The sequence below is a fragment of the Portunus trituberculatus genome, chromosome 41, assembly GCF_017591435.1.
Source record: "Portunus trituberculatus isolate SZX2019 chromosome 41, ASM1759143v1, whole genome shotgun sequence".
NCBI classification, from domain to species: domain Eukaryota; kingdom Metazoa; phylum Arthropoda; class Malacostraca; order Decapoda; family Portunidae; genus Portunus; species Portunus trituberculatus.
Window position 1 is genome coordinate 40,987,782 of NC_059295.1, and position 22,500 is coordinate 41,010,281.

Genomic DNA, 22,500 nt, shown 5'->3' on the forward strand with positions numbered 1-22,500 from the left:
ACTACTACTACTACTACTACTACTACTATACTACTACCACCACCACAACCACAACAACAACCAATCCTCTTAACCCCGGTGGTCGCTAAGCCCTTCGATGCATCCTAGCGCTGTCACTCCCGCGGCGGCCCCGGTGCAGACAGGCGTGGTGGCTACAGGCGATAGCTGGACTGATAATCGAGAGCTGTGGACTTTTGCATATGCGAGACTCAAGCGCGGCCCACCTGCTGCTAGTGTAACCTTGGCACAGATCCACATCACTCGTAGTCACTGCTATAGCTTGAGTTAAGTTGGTGGTTGTCGCGGCCTTGGTACAGTGACGAGTGATGCTTTGATGTCTAGTAATTTTGAGTGTTTATTCTCCCTTGTGTTCTGTGTTTGTCCTCATTTTGAAGTCCCCGGATGAGACTGAAGCGGTCTTGGGGAAGTTATGGTCTATTAGTGATCAGAAATGTTGTAAGTTTGTGCATTTGTTTACAGTAAGTTTAGGGTTGTTGTTGTTTGTTTTTACAAGTCCTGACAGTCTTGTAAATTCTGGCACATAATTTACTCTTAGCATATCATAAGACTTAAGATTGAAGAGAAAAGCATTGAATACAGTGGAGGGACAGTAAAAAGAACTATATAGTAAACTTGTACATTCGTTTCTACTTCGGTCTTGTAAATTCTGACAAATAATTGACTCTCAGCATATCACAAGACTTGCGATTGAAGAGAAAAAAAACATTGAATACAGTGGAGAGACAATAAAGAAAATATATAGTGAACGTGTGCATTCGTTTCTTCAGCTTAGTATTATTTCTTCGATTTAAACTCCCCTGATCTGATGACACTCCTGCAACATCCGACGACTGAAAGATTCTTGACTGACCACGTGACTTGACTAAAAGGAGAAAAAATAACAGGGAAATACAAGGAAAAAAATAGAACGCAGCGGATAGGAAGGCAGGTTACATGATTTCTGACCACGATTGTACGTACCTCTTGCCTCTGTCTGTCTGTTTGTCTGTCTGTCTGTCTTACTGCTAGTCTGCTCAAGGAGATTTTGTTCTGCTCATAAGAAGGAAATAAATTAACTGTACTACGTGAAGGAAAGCAAGTCATTGGTGTTATTATTATTATTATTATTATTGTTGTTGTTGTTGTTGTTGTTGTGTCTGTTGTTGTTTTGTTTTATGATAACGAAAATATGTTTCTATGTGAAAGCGATCGTTGTGTTACGGATATTGTTGTTGTTCATCTTTATCATTTGGCTATTATTATTATTATTATCATTATTATTATTATTATTATTATTATTATTATTATTATTATTATTATTATCATCATCATCGTTATCGTTATTATCGTATAAATAGTTGTAGCCTGCAGTAGCAAAATTTATATATATATATATATATATATATATATATATATATATATATATATATATATATATATATATATATATATATATATATATATATATATATACATATGTGTGTGTGTGTGTGTGTGTGTGTGTGTGTGTGTGTGTGTGTGTGTGTGTGTGTGTGTGTGTGTGTGTGTGTGTGTGTGAGAGAGAGAGAGAGAGAGAGAGAGAGAGAGAGAGAGAGAGAGAGCGGTGTCCCCCCTGCCCCCGTGTCAGGTGTTACAGAGCTGAGATGCTCCCGGCCAGGTGTTCCGCATGGCTGAGGTATAACGCAGGTGAGGGTCACGCCGATCACCCCTTCTCTCTCTCTCTCTCTCTCTCTCTCTCTCTCTCTCTCTCTCATATTTTTTTTCTCTTTTTTGTTGTTTGCAATTTAGTTGTTAAATTTGATCCACTGCAACGTTATTAAGTCATATTTATGAGTTCATTAATTCTCTCTCTCTCTCTCTCTCTCTCTCTCTCTCTCTCTCTCTCTCTCTCTCTCTCTCTCTCTCTCTCTCTCTCTCTCTCTCTCTCTCTCTCTCTCTCTCTCTCTCTCTCTCTCCAGTTCCACTCTCTCTCTCATCTCTCTCTCTCTCTCCTCCTCTCTCTCTCTCTCTCTCTCTCCTCCTCTCTCTCTCTCTCTCCTCTCTCTCTCTCTCCTCTCTCCTCCTCTCTCTCTCCTCTCTCTCTCGTGGCGTCCTCCTCCTCCTCCTCCTCCTCTCTCTCCAGCTCTCTGCCTCTCCCTTCCTTAGATCCTGCAAGAGAGAGAGAGAGAGAGAGAGAGAGAGAGAGAGAGAGAGAGAGAGAGAGAGAGAGAGAGAGAGAGAGAGAATTTTGAGTTCAGTGATTATTTGATATATGAGTATGTTTCCCAAAGAGAGAGAGAGAGAGAGAGAGAGAGCTTTGCATCCCTCCTTCTGTTCCTCTGCAGTCTCTATTTAAATGTAAAGGACTTCGCCCTCATAAATTCTTGCCCACCTCACTCACCACCTTCTTATCACCTGCCGTTCAGAATGAAAGGATCACATGAAGATCACCCTGCTCAACTTTACTCCTGAGGTGGCCTGGCATGGCTGGGGTCAGGTGAGGTGATGTGGGCTTAAGTTAGATTGAGGTTAGGATGAGATTGGGTGAGGGGTAAGCTTGATTGGCCAGCGTTAGGTGAGTTAGGTGAGGTTTGGTGAGGTTTGGAAGTGCAGAAGGGGTGTGGTGTGAGGTTAGATTTGGTTAGGGTGGGTTAGACTGGGCAGGGTGAGGTTTGGTAGTGTAGAAGTGGTGTGGTGTGAGGTTAGATTTGGTTAGGGTGGGTTAGACTGGGCAGGGTGAGGTGAGGTTAGGTGAAGTGAGGTTAGGTGAGGTTTGGCAGTGCAGAAGTGGTGTGGTGTGGGGTTAGATTTGGTTAGGGTGAGTTAGACTGGGCAGGGTGAGGTGAGGTTAGGTAAGGTTTGGTAGTGTTTTTTTTTTGTTAGGTTGAGTTAGAATGAGCTGGACGAGGTTAAGTTAAGTTAGGTTAGATTACTTTAGTGTTGTAGTCTGGACTGGATTAGGTTGGTTAGGTTAGGTTAGGTTAAGTCATGTGGAGGTCGTTTGAGGTAGGCACGTTTATGTTAAGTTAGGTTATGTTAGTTGAGGGTTAGGCTGGGTTACATTAGGTAAAAATAAGTTAGGTAAGATAGCGTTGCGGTTAAACTGGGCTAGGTTAGGTTAGGTTAGACTAGACTAGGTAAAGCGAGGTCAGGTCAAGGTGGATTAAATTAGGCCAGGTCAAGTGTATAGATATATTTTTCCTTTTCATACCTAAGGAGTACTGGAGAGAGAGAGAGAGAGAGAGAGAGAGAGAGAGAGAGAGAGAGAGAGAGAGAGAGAGAGAGAGAAAAGCTGTTAGATTCATTAGATAAGATTAATTCAGGTCAAATCATGTCACGTAACTCAACATAACTTAACCCCCACATGAACAAAACCAACTGTAAAAATATCTCTCCAAGAAAAAAAAAAAAAATCTTCCTTCCTCGTCTGCATTCAGTACATAAGTCTCCCACGATTTAGTATCACGCCCGTTTCTTCCTGCTCGCGGCGTATGGTTCAAGGTTTCGCTTTGGAATTGTAAGGAAGTAAGATAGCAAACTCTCTGGCACTAAAGCTCGCATTCTCAAACTTCACCTCCACAATTTCAAAAGGTTTTATTTAAATCTACACGATGTTTTTTAAGGTGTTTTCATAGTTCTAGAGACAGAGCACAAGACTTCTTCTACATTATTAACTGGGGAAACACTCTTGGAAACCCCGCTAATCATCCCTGTGGCCCTTGAAAATAATCGTTGTGAAAGCATAAGCGTTTCTGAATACTCGCCTTTGTAAGTTGTAAGATTAAAAGATTACATTTGTAAGACTGTAAAGTGGAAGTTGTAAGATTGTAAGGTTAGAGTTGTGAGATAGAGGTTATAATGCTAAAGAATATCCGTTTAGCTTCAGTTCCCGAGGTTGTTGTAATGCTTAAGCAGCCCCGCGGCACACGACCCAGTGGTGGTGGTGGCGGCGGTGGTGGTGGTGATGGTGGTGGTGATAGCCTGTGTAATATACTCCCACCCTCTTGACGAGAACGGATGTTGTTACCTCTCTCTCTCTCTCTCTCTCTCTCTCTCTCTCTCTCTCTCTCTCTCTCTCTCTCTCGTGTGTGTGAGTGCGTGTGTGTGTATCGCCACGTTGTCCTTGCGCTGTCTTACCACGCATGCGCCGACCTCCCACACGCCCATTTTACTGTCGGAGGGCGTGGGAGGAGGCGTGAGGGAGGCAGGGGGTAGAGGAAGGCTAGGGTGGGAAGAAGGAAGGGAGGGAAAGGCGGGGAGGGAGAGGAGAGGGGTGGGGGAGGGTACCAAGGTGATCCGGGCTCGTCATGCGGCGTACCCTAAGGTGTGATTGTCTTCCCCTGCTGAGCTTAGACGTGGGGTATCTCTTCTTCCTCCTCATCATCGTCCTCTTCTTCCTCCTCCTCCTCCTTTTCCTCCTCCTCCTCTTCATCACTGTCATTGTCTTCAGTCTCTAATCTCCTTCTTTTCTTTTCCTTCGTTTCTTTCCTTTGTTATTTTTTTTCATGTTTATCTAATCGTCTTCCTGTTCCTTGTCTCTCTTTTCCTCTTCTTCATCTTCCTACTTTTCCTCCCCCTTCTCTTTACCATCGTCTTCAGTCTTATTTTCTTGTTCTTTCTCCTCTTTTCCTTTCCTGTGTCAGTCCTGCTTTACGCTTATCTGATGGTCTTTCTCTTTCTTCATGTTTCTCTCCTCCTCCTCCTCCTCCTCCTCCTCCTCCTCCTCCTCTCCTCCTATTCCTCCTCCTGCTCTTCCTCCACCTCCTCTTCTTTTCTCAAATCCTCTTCCACCATCATTATCTCGGCTTGTTTCCCGTCCTCTCCTCGTCCTGCTGGTCCTTCTTACCATCGTCGTCTTCTTCCTCCTGTATTTCCTCTTTGTTCTTTTCTCCCTCGGTGTTGTTAAAGATTCGCTCAGTATAATGTAAACAATTTGATATGATTAGTTGACGAATCTTTTTTTTATTTTGATGTTTCTTTGTTTAAATTTTCCTTTTTTTTTTTCTGTACGTGTTCATTACTTTTTGTTTTTGTTTTCTTCTATTTCTTTCCTTTTTTCTCTCTCTTTTCTTCTTATTTTTGTTCTTGTTCTTGTTTTTGTTCGTCCTTCGTCTTCTTCCTCCCAATTCTATCTCGTTTCTCTCTCTCTCTCTCTCTCTCTCTCTCTCTCTCTCTCTCTCTCCTCCTCCTCCTCCTTCTCCTTCTCCTCCTCCTCCTCCTCCTCCTCCTCCGTGCCCTATTCGTCATTTTTAGGGTCATTTTCATCATCAGCATTACCATCATTACACTCGATAACATTCACTTTGCCTCCCTCCTCGTGTGTTCCCACATAAACTGGTCTCTGGTCTCTGGTCTCTGGTCTCTCTGGTTTTCCTTATAATATTTTCTCCTGGATTATCGGCCCATCTATCCCGCTGTCCGTCTGTCTGTTTATCTGTCTATCAATCTTTGTATAAGTGTGTTTGTCTGTTTGTTTGTGTATCTGTCTACCTGTCTATTTTATCCTTCGTTTTGTTGTCATTGGTATATTCGTTGTTGTTGTTGTTGTTGTTGTTGTTGTTGTTTTTCCTTTTTTCTTCTTTTTTTTTTTTTTTTTTCTTCTGTTTCTTCTTCTTCTTCTTCTTCTTCTTCTTCTTCTTCTTCTTCTTCTTCTTCTTCTTCTTCTTCTTCTTCTTCTTCTTCTTCTTCTTCTTTCTCTTTTGCACCACCACCATCTCTAAAACCATCAACATCACTACTACTACTACTACTACTACTACTACTACCACCACCACCAACACTACCACCACCACCACCACCACCATCATCACCACCACCACCACCATCACCCTGCTGTCCACCTTCCTGGCCCCACGCGTCAGCCTTGGGTCGGCGTGGCCAGGTGTGGGCTGGACGTGTACGTGGGCGGTGGCGGCAGTGTTGCATGTCATGACCAGCTGACGAGGATAAAGGCGGCTTTTTAGAGGAGGGTGTTGGGTTTGGCTAGTCACGCTGGCCCATAGATAGTTAGTTACCTTGGAAGCAACCTCTCTTATGACGTACTACTATTGAGAGAACGCTGACTTGAAGGACTGAGTGATGGAAACGCAAGACTGTGTGTGTGTGTGTGTGTGTGTGTGTGTGTGTGTGTGTGTGTGTGTGTGTGTTTCTCATTTTTGTCCTTTTCTTTCGTTCATGCATTTATTTGTTTGACCAGGTTAGACTTTTGCAAATAGTAGGAAAAAAACTCAAGACTACAAAATTATGGATATGTCTGTTCTCTCTCTCTCTCTCTCTCTCTCTCTCTCTCTCTCTCTCTCTCTCTCTCTCTCTCTCTCTCTCTCTCTCTCTCTCTCAAGCTTCCATCTTTTCTTATCCTTGGTGCATTAGGTTACCGTCATGTCAAAGCTGGATTGAAGAAGCGCCAAACATCGCCGCCAGATCATTATTCTTGAGGTTTTTTGGAGTGTGTTTTAATCTCCAGTAAATCTCTTCAGGTATAGATGCATGCAGGTCGTTGTCGGGAAGGCTTCTTAATGCTTCCCTTCCCTGTTCATTTTTTGTTTTTCCTATTTGTCTCCTTTTCAAATTTTGTATATTTCCTTCGTTTTGTCTGTTCTCTCTCTGTGTAAAGTGAGTGGTAGGGAAACATTTGTCTTAATTTACTCATTTATATTGTTTTTTTCTCTCTCTCTCTCTCTCTCTCTCTCTCTCTCTCTCTCTCTCTCTCTCTCTCTCTCTCTCTCTCTCTCATCGTCCCTATATCTGATTTTCATTCGGATAAGGTTGATGTAGTAGAGGCAATCACATTTCTCATGCACTTTTCCCCCCATTTTCTCTTATCTCTCACTTTCCTTCCTATTCACCACAGCATTTAGCATTCTGTACTGGAAGGCATGATGAGTTTTCAAGGACTCTAGAGAAAGTTTAACAAAGATTATGTGTTTTGGAAAGGGAAGCAAACCCATGAAAACCCAGCTAATCATCCCTGTGGCCTTTGAAAACAATATTAATGAAAGAACAATGTGTTTTTAAGAGTACGTGTCTTATTCACACTGCACATGAAACTAACGGAGCGCCAACTCTGCCAAGGCGGAGAGTTGGTTTTGTGTTAATTTGTGTTTACAGTTCTACTCATTAAACTGAAGATTCTCGCTGTTTACATTCCTTTACTAGTGGGATATCCGATCCTATCATTACTTCCAGCAGTCTTCAGTGAAAATTGCTAGTTTCTAATAGTGTTTTTGTGATTTTTGTGAATGTTTAACTGGGATCTTGCACGTTTAAGTCTGATTATGAGCGCTAATCAGAGTAAAATCCTGTTGATGGTCTTGTTGATACCCAGTGCCCAGTACCCAGTTTAGAGGGCCCGCGGCTTAGGGTAACGCTGGACGTGTGGTTGGCTGGCTGGTCCTCTCTCTCTCTCCCTTCCTGTCTTCCCACGTGAGGCGCGGCGGTAGCACAACACAAACACTTCAAGGCTTCCCTGTGAGGCTGTGTGTGTGTGTGTGTGTGTGTGTGTGTGTGTGTGTGTGTGTGTGTGTGTGTGTGTGTGGCCGCTAGATCGGGGCCTTGTGAAGCTTATCAGTCAGTGTGTGTGGTGTTGTTTGCCTCTTTCACCCACGCCTTGTGTGTGTGTGTGTGTGTGTGTGTGTGTGTGTGTGTGTGTGTGTGTGTGTGTGTGTGTGTGTATTATTATTAGCAATTTTCCTCAACCAAGATATCGGTCAGCGTGTTAGAGGCAAGAGGTATCCGCCTAAACACACACACAAAAGGATGAGAACAGTTACGAGGGAGTGATGAAGTGATGAGTGCATGTTCTGAAGCCACCCTAGTGATGTCTCTCGAGTTGGTGCGCGTATTACAGCTACAACTTCTCCAATGACGCGCCTCAGGTTCCTGATACGGACGCTGCAGGTGAAGGGCGGAGGTGAGACACGGTGCGGCAGGGTAGAGCAGAGTACGGCAGACCAGTGCAAAGGAGCGCCGGGCAGGGCAGGACACAGGTAGTCAGGGCATGAGCAAGGGAGAAGTAACGGGAAGGAGATAGTGAGAGAAATGAGTGTCTTGGAATATTCGTGTTATCTGCTCACTTGCTTTGTGCCGGGTTCCATTCCCCCCTCCCCGTCCCCACAGCCGTCGTTTCCCTTCTCCACCACGCCTCCCTCTCTCCCTCCCTCCCGCCAGCAGGAGGGAGGGAGGGAGAATGTGGAGGAGGAGGGGACTCGCTCTTTGTCTCGGGGCCACAGCGGGAAGTGACCTTTGACTCCCTGACTCAGAGAACCTCATGTGGGAGTTCTGCTGGGCTGCGGGAGGAACAGCTGCTGTCTAGGAAGGAGGGAGACAGGAAGGGAGAAAGGGAAGGAGGGATGACGAGAAGAAGGGAGACAGAAAAAGAAAGAGAGGGGCATGGAGGGAGAGAAAGGCTGTAGTAGTAGCTGTGTTAGGCGGCCACCTCCCTAGCATTGACCCACAACGATTCCTCCGCCAACGCTACATAAACAAACCCACGCGAGCGGCTCGTCCTTGATCCTGCTTCTACTTTTCATTCAATCCCTGGCGGCGCGACGCTCTGCTTTCCTCTCGGTGGCGCTGCAGAGGCTCCCCGGGGCGGCGGTGAAGGTGTACAGGTGGCGAGGGACGCTGCGTGCCAGCGGCGTCGTGTGGGCAGTGACCAATGAAAGAAAATGGGGAATGTTGCCAGAAGGTCTCACTTTCAATGCCGCGGCCACACACACACACACACACACACACACACACATCGGGATAGTGCAGGACCCTGGACGTGCGCCGTGTGTAGGTTGAGTCCTGTGTAGTAGGATTCTTAGGCTGGCTCAAGGAAGGGTGTCTCCTACATTCATTAGGATCTGTAAACCAAGCACGAACTGTGTGTGTATGTGTGTGTGTGTGTGTGTGTGTGTGTGTGTGTGTGTGTTTCGCTATTCACACAAATGAATTGCAGTCACCCGGTGAATGCAGGACCTAATCATTGAGTGCTCCGAAGTCACTACATAAGGATAAAAGTCGGAATTCAAAAAGCATTGTCAGGTTAAATCTTTGAAATTATCTGATCGTCCGGCCTTTGAAAGTGTTCGAGTCGTGGGAAAGGAGAAAGTGTAGAACATTCTGTTTTACAAATTATCACCCAGTGTTGCGAATGAATGAGAGAGAGAGAGAGAGAGAGAGAGAGAGAGAATGATAAACGAGCATTGGACAGACATGGATAGGTAGACAAACACACACGAGGAATGAATGTCAAGTGAATATATATCTCGAATATTTATCGTTCAATAATTTCTCAATTTTGCCCTTTTGCTTCCTCTCCACTTTCTCATTCGCCTTCCTCCACTTTCCCTCACGCGTCCACACCACAACACACCGCAGTCACTCACGGTCAAGACCAGAGGGAGAGAATGAACATCCCTTACCTCACACATCGCCCTCGCCCCGTCACCTTACTGAAACAACCTCGAGATTTAAGCAGATCCCTCGTTTCAGCTCCTCACCTTCATCTTACCTCCTCGACACACACACACACACACACACACACACACACACACACACACACACACACACACACACACACTAGAGGAGGTTGGGAGTTACAAAGAGCGTGCTGGGGTTAGGGTAAGAAATGAGCGACGCGGCGGAAATCCAGACCTTGAGGAGCTCGCTTGTATCCTCCCTCCTTCCTTCCTTCGCCTCCCAGACACAACAACAGCTTGCTAGTGAAGGAGGGAGGGGAGGAGGGAATCTCGGACCTGCCCAAGTCTTCCCTCTTATTATCGTCCACGTTTTCTGGGCCCTATTTGGTTTGATTTATTTGGGGCGTCGTCTGCCTGTACTGTTAAGGGAGACTGCGAGGGAGTGCGGTGGAGGCAAGGCAGGGGTGTGGCGGGGATACGGCGCTTGACAGAGAGGAAGGTATGGGAGATGTTAGTGGCGTTAAGGGAGGTGTGTTTGAGAGAGAGAGAGAGAGAGAGAGAGAGAGAGAGAGAGAGAGAGAGAGAGAGAGAAGAGAAACCAGTATTCTGAAACACCTTTACGCCACACCTCCACTACATTCAAAAGGTTCTTAGTAAAATTACACGGTTTTCTTAAGGGTAATCTTGAGGTTGCAGTGACAGATTAACAAGATCTCTACATTGTTAACAAGGGAAACACTCCTGAGAATGCAGCAAGTGATTTCTGTGGCCTTTGAAAATAGTCGTGGTAGAGAGAGAGAGAGAGAGAGAGAGAGAGAGAGAGAATAATCAGTACTCCATTACTAAGCTACTCTGTGCGTCAAGACTCGCCTTAAACACAATCGAGAGTGCAAATAAGTACTACCTTCGTGACCTATTGATATTATTTGTCCTCCCGCTGTGGGGTGAGTTGAATACCTAATGATGGCACTAAGAGTGACTCAGAAGACGTGAGGTGTGCGTCCCTGCGAGGCGAAGGGCGGGGCGGGCGTCTGATGGGGAGAGAGGGAGTGTCGGCGGGTCCTGTGGCATCCCTTTCACTGCACGAAGGTGTTGTCGAGGTGCGGTGCAGAACGAATCATTACCGGGTACAAAATGTCATGGAGTTTATACGGCGCGGTGTTGGAGTTATTTAGGAGTTGTTTGGTAGCTGTGCCTTCCTCTCCTCTCTGCTGCTCTCACTCCACACATACAGGGACTGCCACGTACAGGCTTGGTGACTTCTTGTAGCTTCCTTCATTTTCTTATACTCTCATGTTCTGGTGTTTATACGCACTACCTTGGACTCTCTTCTCTATCGTGTCCGCGTCTGATCTCCGCTGCCTAAGACTCCACTGGTAGTTGTCCGTGGTAAGTGTTTTCGTGATGCTGGTGATAGTCTAACAAAATTCTGCATGGTGTTAGAACGGCTTTGGAAATTTGGCTTGTAATAATTTGTGGCCTTTGAAAATAGCGTAAATGTGAGTCCAAGCATTCTGATCTTGGTCTTGGATGCTGCTGGGCGGGATCATTGTTACCTTACTGGCGTGGTCCTCTCTGGCTCGGGTCACCATCAGCCTTGCAGCATCGTGCTTTGTCCTGCCATTGGGTAGAACATTAAGAAGAGTCAGGCACCGCGATAAGGTCGTGACCCAGCGGTGGGAGCGTCTGCCTGGCCAGCCCCCGCCACACAGGCTAGTCGTGGCGGCGTGAAGCTCTGTGCTCTTTTGTCCTTAGAGTCCATGGTTCGTATCCTCAAACATTTGGGAGTCTCATCTCAACCACTTTCAGCAAGCTGTCTTAGAGGCTTAATATTTTAGTGTTTCAAGGGTGTCTTCGTGATTCTGGTGATGATTTAACAAGATACTGCACCATTAATGGGGAAACCACCCTTGAAAACCCGATAATCTGCGCGACCTCTGGAATAAGTCGTGGTGTTCAGCCAAGGTGCCTCAAGATACAGGCCTCTTATCTCACTGAATGGTCGTAACATTTAATTCGGCTGTAACTGCGCGAGGTGTTATTGAACCACAAACGGATACCGATCCTGGCAGACACAAAGGTGGCGCGTGGCTGTGGTGAGCACCCAGCCGTGGTGGACACTAATGCCGCGGAGAGGGATAAGAGGCTCAGTCCCGCCCCGGGGAGGCTCCTCACTTACTATCATAATTGCATTGAATATTCCGAATCAGCTTAACCAAAAGAGGAGAGGCTTGGGGAGGAAGAGGAAAGGGGGAGAGGGAGAGGGAGGAGGAAGGGGAGAGGGATGGCACCACAGTCAGTATCGCCACACATCCTGAGCCACCACGCGCACCACAAGCACTATAAGAGGTACATCAGGATAACGTTGATGGAAGAAAAGAAGAAAAAGAAAACAATGTTGTGTCCAGGCGCGTCATTGTTCCTGGTCACACATCCGGTCCGACGCGAGAAGGACATCATGCAGACAGACAGGCAGACAAACACCTTGGCGTGCACCCTTGGCCGCCCCGGCGTCTCTCTCTGCCCCGCCAGCCAGCAGCGACGTGTCCCAGAAGTCGGTTGGGTGACCACGAGGTCGATCAAATGTTAATCAGTTGTATTTTTTAAGCCGGAAAGTTTGTGAAGTTCAAAAATGTCATGATAACATTTATTTTTTCAGCCGCCTGACACATAATGAGAATATTGCATGAGCTGGCATGGGGCGTGTCACGAAGAAAAGAGGAGGAGGAGGAGGAGGAGGAGGAGGAGGAGGAGGAGGAGGAGGAGGTGGTGGTGGTGGTGGTGGTGGTGGTGGTGGTGGTTGTGGTTGTGGTGGGCCGCTCTCCCGGGTAGGACATGACGTGACTGCAGCGGTGTGGGTGGCTGCATCTCAGAAACTGAGTCTGGGTGGCTGTGTCTGTGTGTGTGTGTGTCTCGTAAGGCGCAAGTGAATGTGTGGATACATGAGTGTGTTAGTGGGTGGGCTGGTGATGCAAGCTATGGGTAGATCCTGCAGGGCGTGGCTTGGCTCCTTAAGTTGTGGGTGTGTGTGAAGTCTTTATAGTTTGTGTAGGACTTGTCACTCTCAGGGTGCCATATCGCCTGGATTTAAGGACTGGGCTGATGGGGCTGTTTGGTAGGACTGATGCTAGCCTGGGGTAGACTGCTGGCTGGAGGATAAGAGGCTCGCTACTGTTTGCCTGGACTGACTTGAGGAGAGATTGTTTGATAAGGCAAGGCTGGTGGGCTGGAGAACTGGGAGAAGTCTGGTGGTTCTGGTGGATTGACTGGGAGAGGGTTGATGGGATGGTGGGCTGAGGTGCTGGGTGGGATAGAACTACTGGGTTTGATGGTGTGGCTAGGATAGGGCTGATGGGCTGGTGGATTAACTAGGGGAGTTGCTGGTGAACTGGTGGGGCTGATAAGCTGGTGGGGCTAGCTGGGAGGTATGTCTGGTGGGGTGGCTGGCGAACGAATGGCTGGCTGAGTATGACCTTAGTCGTACCCAAACATTATATCGCCATGTCATTGTGAAACCATATCCGTCCATCTCTCTTTTTTCTATGCGTCTCCCTTTTTTTCTGTTCCCAGCAGGGCTCGCCTAACTCCATATATACTGACAGCTTCGGTTCTCCTTTTAATGCTTTGTTTAAGTTTGAATTCACTAGATCACTTATCGGTCATTCACATACACAGGTTTGGGGTTTAAGTATATCCTCTGTGTAATAGTGTAAGGGAATTATGTCAGTGATCACTTATTGTTCAGGAATGCGTGTACGAGTTTAAAGATGTTGTAATGGAGAAAATCGTCTGGTATTGAAGGGTTGAATAAGGTGGTGTGTCAGTGTCAGCACCGTTTCCTCGTGTTATCTCAGTTGGTTAGATTAGGTTTGGTTTGGCTTTGTTTGTACAGTTACTGCATGAGAGATCAAAAAATATATATGAAAATGTAAATAATCTTGTTAGGATATCAACAATTCTTATGTGGTGATTGTATATATTTTGAGTTAGGTTAAGTTCGGTTAGGTCAGGTCAGGTCACGTTAGATTAGATTAAAGTTAGGTTACGTTGAGTTAGGTTTCACTGGGTTAGGTCAGGTTACATTAGTTAGGTTGCGCCAAGTTACTGTATGTTGTCTCTCCGCACGACAAAGCTTTAGCGGGCTTTCATTTGAGTTGGATTTTCTTTTCAAACTTAGATTTTTATGTTACATTTGGTCAGTTACCTCTTACATGTATATATATATAAAAAAAAAAGTGATTGATTAGAAATGTATCACTAGCTAGCATGTGAAACTCGACTCCACTCCTCACATGCTTCTTTTCGTGTCCTTCTCTTATTTGCTGTCCTTGTCCAGTGACCTCTTACAAAACACACACAAAAAAAAAAAAATCAATGAAATAAATAAATGAAATAAAAAAAAAAGATAATAAAACAAATAAATAAAAAAATGAATGGATGTTAGGAGAGAAATATATCACTAACTAGTATGTCAAAACCAACTCGATCCCTCACGTGCTTCATTCCCTGACCTCCTGTTATGGTCATGTTTGCCAGACGTCCTCCCTCATTCCTTGAAAAAAAAAGAAAAAAAGAAACACTTGATATTAGCTCTCTGTTGGTTTTCCTCGTATGTGTTAAAATTCCATTGCTGTGCGTCACCTCAGCCAGAATATTGCCTTGTTTACTCCAGGAACTGTATAATAAATCTTGTGGTGCGTTTCTTTACTGCTCAGTCCTGCTACGGTGTGTCGTCCTTTGTGTTCACCTTGCGACCTGTGTATGATTTACTGCAGAGAGAGAGAGAGAGAGAGAGAGAGAGAGAGAGAGAGAGAGACAAGTTCAATAGGTCATCTGTATCTTGAATTATAACTTTCGCTCTCTCTCTCTCTCTCTCTCTCTCTCTCTCTCTCTCTCTCTCTCTCTCTCTCTCTCTCTCTCTCTCTCTCTCTGATCCTCTTTTGTTGCTTTTTTATATTTATTGTGCAACCTTTGGCTCGCCTCCCTAAGCGTGCAAAGAAACAGTCTCACGATGTCTGCCGCCCATTAGCAGACAGATTGCTCACACTTTTGTCACGCCTCGTCGCCTTCTGACGCCGCCCAAAGGTTAACTCTGGGCTTCCACACTGACTTTCGCTCTCTTTCGGCTGATGCAATAATATTAATTTCATCGAAGCATTTAGTATTTTGCACCTGTTTAATTTCTGCAAGGTTTCATTTTTCTTTTCTTAATTCACCTTCTCCACATTATTTTCTTCTTTCTTATTATTATCATCATTATCAAAAACACAAGGAGGAAGACGGAAGATAGTGAAAAAAAGGGATGAAATGAGGAGGGTATCTGATTATTGTCATCGCCGTCATCACCGTCATCAAAGAGAGTAGCATTATCATTACTGCAACTGATATACACCAATCATGTATTCTGTCGATAAAACTGTTAGTGTGTGTGTGTGTGTGTGTGTGTGTGTGTGTGTGTGTGTGTGTGTGTGTGTGTGTGTTTCATTGCCCACCACTCATCACATTACCACAGCTGAGGGATATAACTGTTTCATCTTTGAATTAACAAGATATGAAAATGAAGTGAGATCAGGTAGGGGATGTCATGTCGCTTCAGTCTAGTCGCACGTGTGTCCCATCCTGTCGTGAAGGAGGCGATGTGACAGAGAACACGAGCAATACAAAAAACTTGAAACATGTCACCCTCTGTTGCTCTCCTCGTTTTCTGTTGACATTCAAGCCACCGTGAGAAAAAAAAAGATGTTTAAGAAAAGAAGAAAAGGTGTTTGCTTGGACACAGTAAAAGAAAATTGAAAGAATAGAAGGTTAATTTTGTCTTTTCTAGGTTGTATTTGAGAACCTGCATAAACAAATTAGATGGTTGGCAGTTGCTGGTGATTATGGAGGGAAAAAAATGTCTAGTGAAAGGTTTTGACATACACTTCTGCTTCAATTAACACTATTTTCAAATGTCACACATGGATATAATTTCTAAGGCTGCCATGTTGTTTTCCTGTTGATGATGCAGATTCCTTGCTAAACTGTTGCTGGAATCATGGCGACACTCTTCAAAACCTTAAAACATCCACTACAATACGTATTAAAAAGTCTTCAGGGTTACTGAGACCTTGGGACATTTTAAGAATCCTGTGCTTTGTTTATGCTTCCACGAGACTTCCCTTCCCAGCCTGAATTAGACGTGTCGCTTATAATAAAGTGAGATCTTTATGTGTGTATTGTTCCGCGGCAGCGTGATAATTGGTGTTTTGTTCCGCAGAGAGATCCAGCTGGCCTCGGGGGAGTGGATGAACGAGTTTGTGCGTCGGCCGAGTCGTCGACGGGAGAACAACGTGTATGTGCCGCCCACCGATGTGGTTAAGAAGTCCCTTATCAAGAGATCATGGACAATATCCAGTGAGTTTTGCAGAGAGAGAGAGAGAGAGAGAGAGAGAGAGAGAGAGAGAGAGAGAGAGAGAGAGACAAATTTGCAAAAACAGACACACAGGCAAACAAACGGAAAGTCAAATTGTCACACTAGCAAAATGAGTAAGACATATGGACAGACAGACATTAGTTAATCCTCAAAAAAAACAGTAAATCCCCCTCTAAGCTCCAATCATAAGCATTCCACCAGCACCAATATTTTTTAGGACTTTCCAGAGGTGAACACTTCCGCCTCCCCTCCCCTCCCCTTCCCCACAATGTCCCCACCAGTGAAGGACCCACGTGGTGACCTTCTCTGTCACCCCATCACTGTCCTGGCAAATGTTACTCCCAATGATGATTATGTACTGTCAGTCTGGCTAATCTCTCTCTCTCTCTCTCTCTCTCTCTCTCTCTCTCTCTCTCTCTCTCTCTCTCATAGTTCAGTTGGTTAGAAATGTTGAATAATAATTAATTCCTACACTTTTAGAAGACATGTACCAATTTTTTCTCTCTCTTCTTGGTCGTAATTTGCTTTCAGAATAATGATATCAATGACTTTTATTTTCCTGGATTTAGGTTCTTGTGTTAATGAGTAATTATTATCATCATTGTTATTTTTTTACAAGTTACCTATTTTGTGACTTTTTTTTGTTGTTGTTAGGGTTAGTGGTGTGTGTGTGTGTGTGTGTGGGTGGGTGGGTGGGTGTGTGGGTGGGTGGGTGTGTGGGAGATGGAGAGGAGGAAAAGGAAGGACAAGATGGAGTTTCTGCCTCACTACCCATAGAAATCCTTCCATTCATACATACAGACACACGGACAAACACACATCTCTTCATAAATTCATACATACTCGTTCGTTAAGCTAAAATCAGTCACTGCTGTCATATTACTACTACTACTACTACTACTACTACTACTACAGCCATCATCATCACATTTCCACGATAACCAAGATCACTGCCATTATCACCACCACCACCACTACTTTTTGTTTATTTATTTACTTATTTACTTATTTATTAGATCTATTACGTACCACCACCACTACCACCATCTTCCCACCATTACACCTACCAACTACCACCATTACATTACCATCACCACCATCACCACCACCATCACTGTTATTCCTACCAACATTTCAAATAGAGCTACACGTCATGCTTTAGAAGATACAATGTGTGTCTTACAAGTTACAGAGTGAAGCAGTTGGCAGCGGTAATATTATAGTTTGCCATTACATTCGTTTTCTCTCAGGGTCAGATTTGCGAGAGGACGGAACACAGCGAGACTTCAGCGCATGTAAGACTTGAGAATTCTTGTGCATTTTTCCGTGTTGTTGTTGTTGTTGTTGTTGTTGTTGTTGTTGTATGTGTGTGTGTATGTGTGTGTTTTCACCTAGTTGTATTTACCTAGTTGTAGTTTTACAGGGCCTGGGCTTTATGCTCGTGTGGCCCCGTCTCCATATCTACACTTATCCAATTTTTCTTTAAAACATCTCTCAGACATCTTCCCTTCCTCACTTTCTTACTATGTGATCTTGTGCTGTGCTGTGTGTGTGTGTGTGTGTGTGTGTGTGTGTGTGTGTGTGTGTCCTCGCTCTAACATGTATGCATCCAAAGCTTTCAGTGCCATAAATTCTTCGTGTTATAGATAATACTCGAGTGTGTGTGTGTGTGTGTGTGTGTGTGTGTGTGTGTGTGTGTGTGTGTGTGTCCTCGCTCTAACATGTATGCATCCAAAGCTGTGTCATTAATTCTTCGTGTTATAGATAATACTCGTCGCCTCTCTGATCAGCTGGTTTGTAATGGCAGGCCATGGCTTGCCCAAACGTACTGACCAAGCAATTTTGGGACAGCAGTGTTTTATGTGTTTGCTGTTTTCTTTTTTTTTTCTTTCAGCGGTCATACTCTTCTCCTCAAAATTGATTAATTAGAGTATCAATGCTATTTTTTGTGATGGCTGTATTTCACAACCGAAGCTAGTTTCTTCCAAATATATAAGTAAAAAAGAAAGAGAAAAAGTTTGTAAAGCTATGCCTACGCAATGTTTTCTTGTCAGACTGGCGTTTCCTTGCCCAGGGACGCTCAATTACCTGCACACCTCTACACAAGAACGCACGTGACGCATTGCTGTCCTAAATCGCTGTGTGACATGTGTGGAGTTCCCTCGTTGGGCTGGCGTTGTGTGTGTAGCTGCAGTGTTGTTTTGTGCTATGTTTTTCACTAGTGTTTATCTGCACGATCTGTCCGTCTGCCTAGTTGCCACTCTGTTGTCGCACCAATATTGCATCAACATCAAATGTTTTGCCTATAGCCTATCTCAATATTCAGTTTTAAAACTGACATGTAATGATGCACTCCTGCGTTTTCTGGCTTTGTTTTACCTTCATAATTCGTCATTGTGTTGATAGTACATCATTGCCAAACTTGTTACTAACTAGACTGTGTATTGCAGACCCGAGCAGCGGGGGGCGGACCTCACCTGAGCCTAGAACACCCGACGGCCGCCTTGCCGCCCACCACCACAGAGTTCGGCAGCACCGCCCACCTGCTGACGAAAACGAGCCTCCGTGGGACGACAAGCACCCTCCCGCGCGGAGGCCCCCGCCCCGTCGCTATAGTATGAGCAGTTTGGATGGTGTAGTGGCTGCACCGCGACACCCAAAGGGCCCCGCACCTTCTCCGCCGCAGGAGTATCAGAGTGGCCAGGACTCCACTGACAACGGATACATAGCTCTCCACCCGTCAGTGCCCTACCTGCGCATTGCACCAAAGCGTCGTCTGCTGCCGGAGGTGCCGAACCAGACATACGGCACGTCCGAGCGTCCCTCTACCTTGCCGAGAAACCTTCGAAGGTCTCGTGAGGATCGTCACTCATCAAACAACGTACAGTTGTCGCCACCTGCAGCCCACGACCCTGCCAGGTTCCACTCTATGCCTCGCACCCGCTCGCGATCTCCAAGTGGCCCTGGCCGGGGACGCTCAGAGCCCTCCCGCCGTGCCGCCTCGCCCGTTGCACCTCTTCGGGAGAACCTGGGCCTCGGCGGTTACGTTAGTTCAGGGCCAGTGACCAGCACACCAATCAACCACGACCCTGGCATTGGTGCCCGGCGAGGAGGCCTCTCCCCACCGACGGCAGCGCCACGGGACCTCTCCCGCCATCCAGCCAACGGACGACCTCCTGACCAGACTGCTGCTAATCTGCGGCGACTCCCACAGTCTCCTGGCCAGGGAGTGACACGCATTATTGAGATAGAAATGGAGGGCGAAGGTAGTTTGGCTCCCCCCAGCCGTGCCCCGGCTTCCAGAACTAATTCCGCCGTGAGCTCCTCCTCTCGGTCCTCAGACCACAACGAAGGCGAAAGAGAAGGACACAGAGGATTTACTAAAGTGTCTCGCTCTCACGCGTCCTCGTCGCCCGACTCTCGCTCTCTACTGGTACCCTCCATGCACATGCCGCAGCCACGCCAGGTGTCCTCCACACCACTGCGTCAGGCCGCGTCTTCGCCGCTACTCCTGTCCAACCAATCATCGTCATCGCTCGCCCACTCCCGCCCCTCCGCCTCCATGAATGGCCTCAACTCAGGTAAGTCACTATGTTGTTGTTGTTGACTTCGTCAGGTGATTCTGTGGTGGTGAGACGTGGAAGTTTACGTGTATTACATGTTAACATTGCTGTCACACACACACACACACACACACACACACACACACACACACACACACGAGGTTTACAGCATTTCCACGCAGGACACACATCTGCACCGCGGTGTCTGCTTACGTCGTAATCGTCAGGAAAATTTAGGTACACAGTGCATAACAATGATAGTGATAAATGATGAATTCAGGCACGCTAGAAGTATGCAAACTAATCACGTGACTTCTCGCGAGATATCCAGTTGGCTACAGCATTAATCTAGAGTTTCGGGCTCACCGTGACCCACATGTACTGTACCTCACACACGGACCTTTCTGCAGCTGCTTCGCCTCACACAGCCAGCGGTGATTCCCTCTGGAGACTTGCCCTGCTCTGTCTCTGCTACTCACGCCTAAAATCTCCTTCACACAGTCCACTCATTGCCAAGTGTGTTGGCGATATATTTTTTTTTTCAATAACGATCGCCAGTGCCGTGGCTATGCCTCCCGCTGCCTTAGTGTTGTATGTTCGGGAGTCTTGTATTTTATTTTCATCTTGTTAACATACGCAGAAATGTTTGTGTCCATAAGTTTCTAATAACTCTACAATATACTGCGCCAAAAGTGATAATAACTAGATACATTAGATTATTATAAAAGAAGATGCACAGAGTTAATCTAGAGTGAATAATTAAACAAATAAGTAAAAAGGTGGCGCTCACTCAAAGACCAGCAGCACACTCGTCTCTCTTCCGTGGCTGCTATATCCTTTTCCACGCTCACCCGCCACTGGTGCCTCGCCCATCCCTGCATCCATTACTACAGGGACCAACCTCTATATAGCCACTAATGCACCGGAGAGCTACTCTGTACATGTCCATTATTGTGAGGACGAGTCTGTGTCCATTTGAAAAGTTATTTGTTATATTTGTTATGGAAGGGAAGTTTGTAAGTACTGTACGAATAGGAAGAAGAGGAAGAGGAGGAAGAGAAGCAGAAGGAGGAGAAGAACTAGAATATTATGTGTATCACAAAAGGATAACCACACAACAGCAGACTTTTAGGCTGTATCAAAACTTCCAACTACAGGATAAGAAGACATGATAGTAAAGGTAAACGCGAGGAGGAAGAGGAGGAGGAGGAGGAGGAGAAGGAGAAGTAAACGCGTGCAGTACATCTTAACCTACCAACCTGGTGAGTCTCCTGGGATACGTATTACTGCAGAGAGAGAGAGAGAGAGAGAGAGAGGGCGCTAAAAATAACCACCACCACCACCACCTCCAGCACCATAACTACATACACCAACCAATTAAATCCCTTGAAGCGGCGTAATTAAAGAGCTCCCAGCTGACCTGCCGCTCATCAACTGTCCCTTCACGTCCCTGTCACTTGTACCGCCCCGCCCTACTCCCCATTTTCTCTTCGCTTTCTTTCCCTACCCCCGACTCTCGCATCCTGACGTCACTCACTACCTTCCCTCCCTGCCTTCCTGTTTCTCTCCCTCTACCTCGGTCTCGCTACGTAACTCCAGACTTTATATTACAGGGATTCCTAAACTATCAGCATTTGTCCCTCCTCCTCTCCTCCCCCACCGGCCCTCGTCTCTGTGGTGTTTGGGATTGTTTATTGATTACCTTAACATTGAGTGGAAGTTGTGGGGTGTCTCATTATTAGTAACACCTTAATTTTGTCACGTACCGTTTTCTTAGAGACGTTTCTTTTACCCTCTATTTATGCGTGGAAGTTGAGAATAATTGCCGAAAACGTTAAGAGAGAGAGAGAGAGAGAGAGAGAGAGAGAGAGAGAGAGAGAGAGGGCTGTTACTCCTCCAGTTTTCCAAGCAACAAGGAACTTTGAGCGCTGAATGAGATGATGGAAGGATATAAGACAGGAGTGAAGGGAGAGATGAAAGGGAAGAAGGAGGAAGAGAAGGAAGGGGGTGGGGGGGAGGGTAGACAGGGAAGGGAGGCTAGACAGCGGATGAACGGGGGGGGAAAGGAGGAGGAGGAGGAGGAAATCACCTTTGCATCCTAGCCTTCCATCTTCTTGTGAACTTACCTCGGTGTCAAGGAAGAGGAAGAGGAGGAGGAGGAGGAGGAGGAGGAGGAGGAGGAGGAGGATAAGCAGCTTTCTCACATCTCCCTCAACTCCTCTTTTCCTGGCGGAGAACAATCTGAAGCGCGTTTGATTAATGAAGATGCAAAGAAAACGGTAAAGGAGGCGACGAAGGAGGAGACGAAGGAGGAGGAAGATGAAGAGGAGAATGAGAATGAGAATGATGTGAACGATAAGGAAGAAGAGAAGTAAAAGTAGTAGAAAGAGGAGGTGTTTGTGGTGAAGCAGAACGAGGAGGAGGAGAAAGAAAGGAACGATTGTGATGAAAGAGATGATTGAAAAATTGTAAGAAGAGAATATATTGAATTGAAAATGAAGGAGAAAGAGAAAAAAAAAGTAACACGCAGCAGAAGAAGAGAGAGAGAGGAGGAAAACTATGTAGGTGGTGAGGAAAGAAAAAAAAAATAATGAAAAGAGAATAAGTGAGTGAAATGATAACGAACGAAGAAGAAGAGGAGGTAAAAGACTAAAAAAAGAAAGAAAAAAAGATAGAAGAGGAAACAGCAGAAGGGAAGAGAAGAAGGAAGAAAAACTAACTGTACAGAGCAGCAGCAGGAGGAGGAGGAGGAGGAGGAGAAGGAGGAGGAGGAGAAGCAGCAGGGGCAGGTCTGTTTATATCTGTGTGTGTCTGTGTGTCTGTCTGTCTGGCGGTGACGGAAGGACTTAGCGAGGTTGGGTTCACACCATTACGCGCCGATGGGGTGAAGAAAAATTACTGTTATAAGACTGTATGTAGTTATTCTCTCTCTCTCTCTCTCTCTCTCTCTCTCTCTCTCTCTCTCTCTCTCTCTCTCTCTCTCTCTCTTCACAAAATGATGAGTGTGATTTTTTTTTCCTTTATTTGTATTCAGGAAGTTAGATTTTTTTGGTAACTAACTCCCCACGTCTCTCTCTCTCTCTCTCTCTCTCTCTCTCTCTCTCTCTCTCTCTCTCTCTCTCTCTCTCTCTCTCTCTCTCTC

General features: G+C 45.7%; 1 protein-coding gene across 1 annotated transcript in view; it reads left to right on the forward strand.

Moving 5' to 3' along the window:
• LOC123516442 overlaps positions 1–22,500 on the forward strand; it is a 244,157-nt gene that overhangs the window by 96,831 nt on the left and 124,826 nt on the right. Inside the window, 3 exon segments of the mRNA XM_045275729.1 lie at positions 15,640–15,776; positions 17,046–17,090; positions 18,246–19,376. Coding sequence (XP_045131664.1) covers positions 15,640–15,776; positions 17,046–17,090; positions 18,246–19,376 — 1,313 coding nt within the window.